The 11,383-nt window shown below is 54.1% G+C and overlaps 1 protein-coding gene across 1 annotated transcript in view; it reads left to right on the top strand.

The window, feature by feature from the left end:
• Positions 1-413: 413 nt before the first annotated feature.
• Positions 414-11,383, top strand: part of CDH4 (cadherin 4) — a 676,470-nt gene continuing 665,500 nt past the window's right edge. The window contains exons 1-2 of the mRNA XM_030825780.1: positions 414-829; positions 3,090-3,201. Of these exons, the coding sequence (XP_030681640.1) occupies positions 773-829; positions 3,090-3,201 (169 nt within the window). The 5' untranslated portion in view covers positions 414-772. The remainder of the gene's footprint in view (positions 830-3,089; positions 3,202-11,383) is intronic.

Genomic DNA, 11,383 nt, shown 5'->3' with positions numbered 1-11,383 from the left:
GGGAGGGTCTGCAAAGCCCCACAGGCTGAAATCTCAGCGTGGCCCTCTGCTCATCTGCTCTAGGTGGAAACCCTCACCCCTGAGCTGCCTGACCTGGGTTCAAGGCCATGACGTAGGCCCGGGTCAGGGGAGTTAGCAAGGAGACACTTGAAAAATAAAGGACAGAATGGAAGTGCACACTCCCACCGCGGGCCCGGGCGGGAAGTCGGACTAAGACCACCGCGGGAACGCCCCATCTAGAAGGGGTGCTGCGGCTGTGGGGACGGAAACCTCAGCGCTGTCTTCAGTCTCTACACCCGCGCCTTTTTCCCCTGGAAAACGAGCGTCCTTGGCCTCTTCGGCCGCAACCGGGCGGCTCCAGACGTCCAGGGGGGCCGGGGCTGGGCTGGTGCGGCGCGGGAGGCGCGGGCGCGGGCGCTGCGCCTTTAAGGCCCGCGTCGGCAGAGCGAGCGCAGGGGCCGGGCGGCGGGGCGGGGCCTCGGCGGGGCGGCCGCGGCTTCACCTGCAGCTCCGAGCGCGCGGAACAGAGGCGCGGGCGGCTGCGAGGCCGGCGGACGCACCGGCCCGAGGGAACGCGCCGCCGGCCGGACTTGGCCTGGCTCCCGGAGCCGGGGCGGCGAGCGCGGCGGGCGCAGCGGGGCTGGAGGCTCCGGGCGGGCGCGGGGGAGCGGCGGCGGCGGCGATCGGAGCGGCGGCGGAGGTCTCGGCGGCGGCGGTGGCGGCGGCAGGGAGCGGGCTCCCGGTGCCGGGCACCGGGCGGGCGGCGGGGAAGATGACCGCGGGCGCCGGCGTGCTCCTCCTGCTGCTCTCGCTCTCCGGCGCCCTCCGGGTAAGTTGCCGCCTCCCGCCCCGGCCGTTCGGAAGCCCTGGGCAGCGCGAGGTCGTCCCCGGATCCCGCGGGGCGCGCACACACCCGGCGGGGCTCTCCTGGGCTCCCCCGCCGCGCTCCCCGCTGCATCCAGCCCGGCGCCCGCGCTCGGCGAAGCTGCCTGCGGTCGGCAGGAGAGGGAAGCCGCCTGGGCAGCGGGGAGCGGCTGAGCAGGGTGGAAGTGGGGATCGGTGGAGGACCCGGGGAGCTCTGCCTGCACCGGACCCGCCGAGCCTCCCTCGGCCACCCAAAGCCCGTAGCCGCTACCCGGAGCTCGGCTTGCCTGCATGGGGCAGGCTTCCCACTGGCGGAGCCGGCGCGCCCTCCATCGCCCGGGAGCCGCGCGCCGCGGGAGTTGCCGAGCCCAGCCCCGGCCGTGGCTGAAGGCGTGGGGCGCCCGGCGGCTGCGGGCCAGGGATCCGGGAGTGCGGGGCGCCTGCCCGACCTCTCCTGCCCAAGGCCTGGGGGTCCGCCGCGCAGCGCCGCTCAGTTCTGTGGGTGCCGGCAGGACCCGCGCTGCGGGTGGGCAGCGGGGTAGGACTGCGGGGCACTCTCACCCCCGAGCCTTCGGCGGGGCAGGAGCCCGCGTGTCCGGCGGGGCCCCGGGGGCTGGGAGCGGGGCCGGGCTTGGGCCGGGAAGCCGGACGCCAGGCGGGCGCGGCGCGGGAGGGCGCCCCGGGAGGGCGAGCGGGTCTCCCGCTTCCTCTACAGAGCCCCGCGGGCCGGATCGCGGGCTTTGCTCTGCGCCTGGCGAGGTGCGCGGCCCGCGGGGGCAGAGTGCGCGGCGGCTCCGGGGGCGCCCCTAGGCGGAGGCGGAGGGGCGGCGGGAGTTGCAGAAACCCCCTCTCGTGGCCGATCGGCCTCGTTGCCTCCTCCCGGGCAGCGCTGTTGTAACCTCGGAAATAAACAAGTGCCAGCGGCTGGAGGCCCGCTCCGAGGCCGCGGGGCGCTGGGGGGTGCGCTGGGCACACGCTTCGGGCGGGCCGAAACTTTCCTGGACGAGTTGAGCCTCCCACCGGGCTGCGGGTGCGATTTGGAGCTTCGTGGCCGATGAAGAAAACCGCGGTTTAGAGCTTTTCGTAAGGAATGACCCTGCGTCCCGCTCTCCTCCCTCGGTGCTGGGGGCAGAGGGGCGCCCTCCGCGGGGCCGGCATCGGGAAGCCTGGAGCTCCGGGCTGGGGGCGGCCTCCGGAGTCGAAGCATGGGCGGGCGACGGCAGCGCGCGGAGCTGGAGGAGGCGGCGGGCGGGAGGAGCCACTGCCCGGTGCGGGCTGCGCCTGGGGCTTCCTGCGCTCGCCGGGGCGCCGAGCACCGCTGTGCTCCTGCTCCTCCTGCAGCGGGGCTGGCTTCCCGCTGGCACACACTGCCTCTCCCTCCACCACCTCCTCCTGCCTGTCACGCCCCCTGCTAGAAGCTTGGTCAGAGGGCCCTGTCGCCCACCCCATCCTTCCCTGGCCTTGTGCCATGGGCTCTAGACTTCCCCATTGAGCAGGAAAGGCGAGCGAGCTCCGGAGCACAGGAGGAGACCCCCTTTCCGGTCAGTTAGGGGAGCTGTCTCCCTGCCTGGGCTGGAGATGGGGGCTCCGAGGGTGAAAATGCGGGCTGAAGACTAGAAGGTGGAAGCGCCCCCACTGCCTCCTCACCCCAGCCCCCGGCAGCCTCCCGCAGAGCTGCCTTCTTCGACCCGCTCTGGACCTAGTCCTAGAGAATCTTCTTTCTTTCTCTCCTCTTTCTCCTCCCTCCTGGTGACCTGGGGAGGAGACAAGAAGCTGCCGCCTCCGCCTTACCAAGAGCGCAGAGCAGTGGGCCCAAAGCGCGAATGGTCTGAGCAGAGCCGCCCACACTTTGGCCTCCCTGCCCTTAGTGGCTTCGGGAGCAGCGGCTGAAGTCTTCTGTCTCTGCCTTTTGGACATTCCTTAGGCATCTCCTCTGCCAGTAAGGCCCTGGCCGGCCTGGCTTCGCCAACAGTCCGTCCTTCATGCCCTATCTGCTGTGTGTGGGGCTGGGGAAGGATGCTCCGGGTCTGCAGCCTGCAGAGTGCTCCCTAAAATCCCCAGAGAGCAGAGGAGCAGATGGGGATATCGGGTCTGGGTGGAGACTGTGGCCTGCCAGCCTTTCTCCCTTAGCCAGAGACCTTTTGCACAGCAGGCCCTGGATAAATGTTGGTTGGATTACATTTCTGTGAACTTATTGTTTTACTCTCTCCCCTTTGTGTTCTCAGGCCCATAATGAGGATCTTACAACCAGAGAGACCTGCAAGGCTGGGTTCTCTGAAGATGATTACACGGCATTAATCTCCCAAAATATTCTAGAAGGGGAGAAGCTACTTCAAGGTAGGGCGGGGCGTGGAGGGGTGGGAGTGAATTGCTGCCATGCTTTTCCTGGGGGAAACATGTAGATGGGAGAGGCAAGGCTTGCCTCATCTTTGTGCTCTCTGTGAAATGATGGTGGTGAAGTCCACGAGGTGCAAATTGGTTGACCTGAAAGGCGTTTTGCATAACAGGTGAATGATTCAGAATCCCTGTCATTTTTGAGTGAAGTGAATCATTTCCTGGGCAGCAAACTGTAATTCAGATGTAACATCACCCAAATAGTGTGCAGAGGGAGACCTTCTTACCAAGTATTTTTATGCATGAAGTTCTGGATACTTAAATTATCCCTGCTTTGAAATGTATGATAAAGCAGACGATGTTGTTGGAAATGCAGTAAATAAGCCCACAGACGGTCTGTTCACAAATGTGGCATTCATTTTCATTACTGCCCCACTGACAACACGAAAACACACATGCAGGAGGGAGCTACCAATTAGCTTTATCGTAATTGCAGGATTACATCCACACTTGTGATGGGAAAGTCAGAGACAGCTTCAAAACTCAGATGACAGTAGATCATCCTGCTTATTGGTCTGTTTCCCTTTCAAGACAAACTAATTAGACTTTCTATTTGCATGAGAGGGGACATAAATCAGTTCTGTGCCTTGAGCACCTTGGCTGTGAGCCTTTCCTCTCTGCATCAGTTTCCTGGAAGTGGCAGCCTTTGAGTTGATTTCAAAGCGATAAAGGAAGAGGACTTTTGATAAAGTATCGAAGCTAAATTTCCACATTCAGGACTGTTGACTGCCCTACCAGTTTTGTGTCCCAGGGAATGTAAACTTTTCCCTCCAGAACTGACAGCGGTTCCTGTGTGTGTGTGCGTGTGCATGCATGTGCGTGAACTTGCTCACGCATATAGTGAAGTGATTTTTCAGATCCACGCCCTTCAAGACAGAACTTGTTGACGTGCCTTGTTGATTCCTGGTTATGTGGACAGGATTTTTATTTTGCACCGATTCCAAGTTTTCTGACTTAGTTTTGTTATCTAAACGTGATACTACTGACTCATTATTCATCAAAAAAATAAAAAATCTCTAGGCAGTTGGCCTAGGAGCAGAACGGATGTGCAATCTAACAGGGCATACATAGTAAAGAGCTTTCAAGAGCTACTCTGTTAATTGCACTGTGTATGTCACTTTGGAGTTAGAACGGGTAGGCCATCTTCAGGATCGTTTGGTTTACTGAGAATCTCAGTGGACCCCCGGAGAAGGCCTGAGGGGATCCTTCACTCTCAGTGCATTGTACGGTCTCTTATAACTCGTGGGGCGCTGACTGCAGTCTGCTGTGTGCATGTCCTGCTGTGCTGAAGCCAGCATCCTTAAGCTCTCTGATTATGTGGCCAAATATGATAAGATCTTGGAGTATCCATTTTACTCAGGCATTTAAGAAAAATGCCTGTCTTTTTATTAATAAATACTGCTTACTACAGAAGAGAATGACAAACTCTCATGCTTTCTACAACACAACGTGAGATTTCAAACAAGCATCTCTTCCCTTTCATGGTGTCTTGTTTGGGGATCTCCACTCCCAGCGGTCCAGGCCAAACCACGCTGTGCTCTTGATCGGTGTGGTGGGAAAGCCTAGATCACTGGTCGGATGTCGGCCTGGCCCCTGTGCCCAGGTGGTGTTCACCTCGTGGGGGGCCAAGAGTCACATGACCCTGGGTGAATCTGGACCAGCTCAGACACTGTGTGGACTCATTTTCCAAGTGCCCGTTGACTTACATGTGCAGCCCAGCCCAGGGCTGGTTCAGGGAAGCACTGCAGAGAATCTCCCGAGCACCTGGGCATGCTGGGTCCTCTCTGCCCCTCCTCTGGGGGCTGTAGTCGCATTGCTTCTCCTGCGCCTGTGTGGGTCCCCGTCTCACTGTTTTCTTCCACTCGTTCTTCTGAAGGTGTAGAGTCTCAGGAAGAAAGAGATGTTTTATATCTTACAAATAATTTTGCACATATGGAGGCAAGAGCTAAGGCTGACAGGCACTGAAACCAGGGCACAGTGACATTTCTCTCTGTACGCAGAGTACTTTGAAACTACAAGACCACGGCGAGGAGGTCTGTGCGAAGAGGAGACAGGAAGTGTGGTGTTTCTGTTATTCTGGTAGGAATCAAGTTAAACAGATAATGACTACTTATAATTGAGTTATTCCAGCGGAGAGAGCTTAACCTTAATTTGACGAGTGAAGCTTCACAGAGTGGCCGTGTTCCTCTGAGTAGGCCATGAGCTATTAGCGACTGCTCGGCGGCCCCTTCTCTTTGCCTGAGTCAGCTCACAGCAGCCCCAAACATACAGATTCCAGCAGGAGCGATTTGTTACACAGTAATTAACTTGTTTATGATAAATGGATGGAAGAAATGTCGTGGCATTTTGTTTTATGTCTAAATGAAAAGCATTTGCATTCTAAAAATTTCATGCTAATTAGGCTGGAAATAGTTTTCCCCAATAGGGTAGCAAATACTATGTATTACGAACCTTCCGAGAAGTGGAGCCGCGAAGTATGGAAATGCGGGACTTCGCTGCTGATTGGAGCCTTCCTAGACGCCGCTCCTGTGTCCCCTGTCTGTGCTTTTTCTGGAGAGCATTTGAATGCAATTGCATATACTCTTATGCTGTAGTTTTGTTTTTAGGATAATTCACTGATGGCCCTGATCAGTGATGCATGGTCATATCTAAAATAGGACGGTGAAGCCGTTTACCTTAGGCTAAAATGCAGTGTTCTCTAAACCGTAGTTTAGTCTGGGGTGATGGCTAAGCTGGTGTCTTTTTCTCTGCTTTGTTAATAATTAATGGCCAGCCTGCCCGGAAGCTGCAGCCTGGTACCGTGACCTGCATTGCTCTCCCGCGTGGTGGGCGGAGTCTAGGCATACCCAGACCCGATTCATAGCAGAAAACTCATACAGGCGGGAGAGTCCTAGGTGGCATAGTGGGGACTGAGGACTACCGGGTCGTATCTCCCCTCTATCCTGGAACGAAGCGGGAACAGGTGAGTGGAAACACTGTTCACTGGGGATTGGGTGGAGCCTGGCATCATCAGATTAACGTGGGTACACTATGGGCCACAGAATATGGAAAGAGGAGCTTGGCTAGGCGCAGTGGCCCACGCCTGTAATCCCAGCACTTTGGGAGGCCGAGGCGGGTGGATCACGAGGTCAGGAGATTGAGACCATCCTGGCCAACATGGTGAAACTCCGTCTCTACTAAAAATACAAAAAAATTAGCCTGGCATGGTGGCAGGAGCCTGTGGTCCCAGCTACTCATGAGGCTGAAGCAGGAGAATGGCGTGAACCCGGGAGGTGGAGCTTGCAGTGAGCTGAGATTGCGCCACTGCACTCCAGCCTTGGCGACAGAGCAAGACTCTGTCTCAAAAAAAAGAAAAGAAAGAAAAGAAAATAGAAAGAGGAGCATGTTTCTAATGACTTAACGTGATGTCCTCAGCAAAGCCTTGCCTCTCCCCATTTCTCAATTAGTTTAGGACCATCTTGTGTACCCTCCTACCACCCTCTGCCTCCTTATTGGAGAACTTACATTATCTGGCCAATCGTCTCTCTTACTTAAACTCTCTGGTTTCTGAGAGTAAGAGCTCTGTCATTCTTGTTTTCTATTTATATCATTTCAGGATGTTCTTGGCCAACAGAATAAAACCCAATTCACATAATCTTAAATAAATGGGGGTAAATTTTTCTTACATAGCCGTGAGTGCAGACATAGGTGGTCACATGCTGGAGCAGCAGACGAGGGACACGATCACGTGCCTGCCTAATCCTCTTCTTCCATTCTGCCATCTTTAGTGTGTCATTTAGTGCCTTGTCACTGCAAACTGGCTGCTGTGGTTCCAGCCATTGCTTCTGAGTTCAGAGCAGAAGAAGGTGCAGATAGTAGCACCATCTACATTTCTTCCCTGTACCAGGAAGACAAACACTTTCTCAGAATCCCTGCAGAAGTTTTCATTGACTAGGTCACGGGCCACTCTTAGCTGAACTGATGGGGGTGGAGCACTGGGAATGCAGAGAATTGCATTGTCATGTGTGTCTTAGATCCATTATAATCCATCACGTGATAGGTGTCCAAATTGCTCAACTCAGAACAGAATTGGGGCTTTGTTTTAGGAAGGAAGAAGGAGGATGGATGCTGAGTAGACCTTCCCCAGTGCCCAGCGCTGTACCTGAAGCAGAGTTGACAGACAGTGAATTGCTGAATGAGTGAATGACTCATTTGCATACAAAGGCATTCAGACAGAGGCATGGTTGAAGAGAGATCAGATGCAGTGTCTGGAATCCATATCTAAGAATCTGCCATTTCTGCCACACTGCATGGCCAGAAGTACTATTATCTTGTCTTTACAAGTAGGTCGAAGATAGGCTCTTTGCCCATGCAGTTTGGTTTGAACCACCTCTGCATAGATAGGCAACTCTTCCAGGGCAGAAGCATGCTAGATACACAGGCAAGAATGTCAGCCCATCTCCCTGCATACTTGATGTCCAGCGCCGGCCTAATGCGTGATGGCTGTGCAGTCAGTATTAGTCAAATGAAGTAATGAATGAGCTGGAAAATACTGACATTGCTTGTATTTCTGAGTCGCTTTGGTTAACTCACAGCAGAAAGGGAGCTGCTATGGATATTCAAGTAAGTGGCACTAATGATAAGCCAACCACTTATGCCTGGAATTATTAGACACTGGAAGTTGCCTGTCCAGTATTGATTCTCTCTCTCTCTCTCCCTCACCAACAAACCTCATCTGTGCTAGTCCATTGGCTGACAATGTACCCTGTTTAATACACCTCTAGACTCATTTACACCAACGTGGCAATGTGGCTTCTTTCTGGTCACTGGTATCTAATTAGGTTAGTCTATTAGGTTAGGCTTTGGGGAAAGCTGTTTTTATTCTTGATAACAAGGAACAAACTGAGCTGGCCATGCCTTCTGCCCTTTGCTCTTACTTCTTCCTCCTACCTGGAACTCAGATGTGATGGCTGAGGTAAAGCAGCCATTTTGTGACTATGAGGATGGTAGAACACAAATTGGGTCCCAGAAGGCATCCTTGAACAATGGCAGAGCCCTGGACTCATTGTCTCCTGAGTGGTGAGAAAAACAAGGTCAAAACTCCATGCTTGGTTTTGTTGTCACGTGCAGCCTAGTGCATTCCCTGACTTAGGGAAAGCTGTGCACACTAGCAAAGTCAACCTCTGTCCTGAGCCTGGGTTTTCAGGCTCCCTCTACCCTCCAGTGTTCCTTGGACCTTGGCCACTTGCTCTTGCTTTAAAAGCCCTCCTCTGCTCCTTTTGTGAATTGGTGTCTGCACCTAGCACACTGGATTGCAGAGAGCATGTCATGAATACTTGGTAACTGTTTGTTGAATAAATGAACACTGTCTTATGGCCAGTAGATGAAAGAACACTTAGATATATTAAGCCGGGACTATCTGAACCCCCACCAGAGAATGTAAACTCTTTGCTGGATCTCATAGTGATCCTCCTCCAGGAAGTCAGGAGTTATGTATTGCGGGTTTTGCCTCTGGTCACAATATCTACTGGCTCTAGGGAACCTTGGTCTCTATAGCGAAGCAGAATTATGTGAAGGCTGAGTGGGACTCAGACCTCACTGGTGGCTTAGGTGAGCTTAAAGCCCGGACTTTCTTGCTGTCAAAGTCAGAGGGCTACTTCTTTCTGAGCACCCAGACCTCCACTGCCTCCGTGGGTGGTCACTTCAGGGATCTCCGAAAATGGGCACGCAAAGCCCATGATGGAGACCGTGGGATCTCTTTGGCCATCTCTGGGGGTGGTCCTTGCCTTTTCAAGGGGCTGTTATTGTTTGAGGTTTCCAGCAGCTTTTCCCTGTTATAGTTTTGCCTGGTCCCAGGGTTAAGAGGTTCAGAAAGGGAAGTATATATCCTGTCCTTAGAAAGTGGTTGCTATCAGATAAAAGGTAGGACCGGCCCAGGAATAAAGCACAGAAAGCGCTGCATGGTGCATCATCTGCAGGCCAAATCTCACGCTGAGAGAGGGTCCTGGTAGCCCTGGTTAGAAACAAAGCGAGGCAGAACACTGCCACCCTGGGCTTTGCACAGCCACGTGCCCCTGTGTGCAGCTGCTTCTCACGGCTCTGCCTTTCATCTCAAGAGGGAGCTGTGGTCAGTGGCCCTGCTGCTACCCGTGAGGAATCTAGGCTCAAGGAGGTGGCTGCACCTGCCCCAGATTCCTAAGTCAGTGGTTCCTTAGTCAGTGGATCAGGATTCCCACCCTGCAAGCTTCCTAACCGCTGCTTCTCTATGCTTACTGTCGCTAAGCAGACCCCCTTCATTGTAGAAGGCAGTGCGTGCACCAGCTACAGAAATGAGGATGTGTGAACTCATTGACACTGTGACTTAAAGATTAAGGTTTTGCACTTGAGAAATATGTGTTTTAATGAGTCTTCAGATGAGGGAGCATGAGGCTTTGCAGAATTATAATATAGTAACATTATGTTCTGTCCAGTCCTTGGTATATGATATCTCATTTAACCTTCACAAAAGCCCTTCCAGGGAGGTAAAATTGTTCCCATTTTATGGATAAGTAACTGATGATCAGTGAGTTCTGGAGACTGGCCTAAGGGTATGAGATTTGCTGTTTTCCCTCTTTGTGCAGTCCTAGGCATTTAGCTCATTCCTATCTCCAAGTTAATGTTAAAGGAGATCGTTTTAGAGCACCGCCATCACGTGCAGACAGGATCGGACCCAGATGTTCAGGGCCACAGCCATAAAACCAGCAGTGACCAGGCACACAGGTATGTGCAGTAAACAGAGGCCCTCAGTGTGTCGGGAAATGCTTGGTTGCAGTTGCTCATGTATAAGGCTCAATTGAAGTGGGTCTAAACTCTCGACACTGGGGGTTTGCAAAACCAGCCCTGGGATTAGAAGAGCCCGCGGCTTTTGCGATGCCAGTGGGAGCTTTCAATTCTGAGCATGCAGCGAGCAGTCCCAGAGCAGAGCTCTCTCTCGGATTTTAGACTCTGCCAGCGCTGGGGAAGCCGTGCAGAGAGGCAGCTGAGAGAAGAGTCCGGCTGGTCCTGGAAGCCCCGAGCACGTTCCATCTGAGCTGGGTTTATGCACGGATCCATCGTTGTCAACACTCACATTGTGACACAGGGCACCAGGAGCCTTAGTGAGGCCAGTTACAGATTGAGAGAAAGTGCCACGACTGTGCAGCTGGCCAGCCAGGGCGGGGCTCCCTGACAGCCTCTCTTGAGCTGATGCCATGAGAGCTGGTCCTGAGGCTGCCGTGGCCTTTCTGCCCATGTCGGGGTCCTGGGTGTCTGCAGAGATCTCGTATTCTAAGCTGAGAGAGAGCAAGGTGCTTGGTATAACTTGAAACAGTCTGAAGATGTGGTGCTTTCCAAGGTTCACATGGGTTCCCCTTTTCTGCCAACCCCCCTTGCAGTGAAGCCCCTTTACACCCCTTTGCCTCCAGGGGTGATCTTCCTGGGTGCAGGGTCGCTTCCACTCTGGGACTGCGTGGCAACTGGGTTGGTATAAGCTTAGACCTGTGGCTTCTTTGTTTTGGAAATAATGATTTTTCTAATTCTACCCTGCAGTGTTAAAAAATCACAATGAAATTTATAACCAAGTTCAGAGGAAGTGTATTTGGTATGTACGTACCTGTATTGTGTGCTCCATGATACTAATTTCAAAATGTGGAAATTTTGTGACTTTCTTATGTTGCAAATGGAGGTGGATTAAAATTAAGGAAAGGGCTTTTTCCTTCTTACCTCCTTCCCTCCCTCCCTCCTTCCCTCCTTCCCTCCATCCCTCCTTCCCTCCCTCCCTCCTTCCCTCTCTCCCCTCTCCCCTCTCCCCTCCCCTACCCTTCCCCTCCCTCTCTCACTCCCTCCCTTCCTCCTTCCCTCCTTCCCTCCCTCCCTCCTTCCCTCCTTCCCTCCCTCCCTCCTTCCCTCCCTCCCTCCTTCCCTCTCTCCCCTCTCCCCTCTCCCCTCCCCTACCCTTCCCCTCCCTCTCTCACTCCCTCCCTTCCTCCTTTCCTTGCTTTCTTTTTTCTTTGAAAGCTGGGTTAAGTAGATGCCAGGACTAATCATGAACTGAGAGAGAGAGAGAGAGAGCAAGCAAGCATTCATCTTTTCAAAAAGTGTGCCTATTATTCTGACTTTTTGAAGAAGC

The sequence above is a fragment of the Nomascus leucogenys genome, chromosome 13 (assembly GCF_006542625.1).
Source record: "Nomascus leucogenys isolate Asia chromosome 13, Asia_NLE_v1, whole genome shotgun sequence".
NCBI lineage: Eukaryota > Metazoa > Chordata > Mammalia > Primates > Hylobatidae > Nomascus > Nomascus leucogenys.
This window is presented reverse-complemented; position numbering and strand designations above follow the sequence as displayed.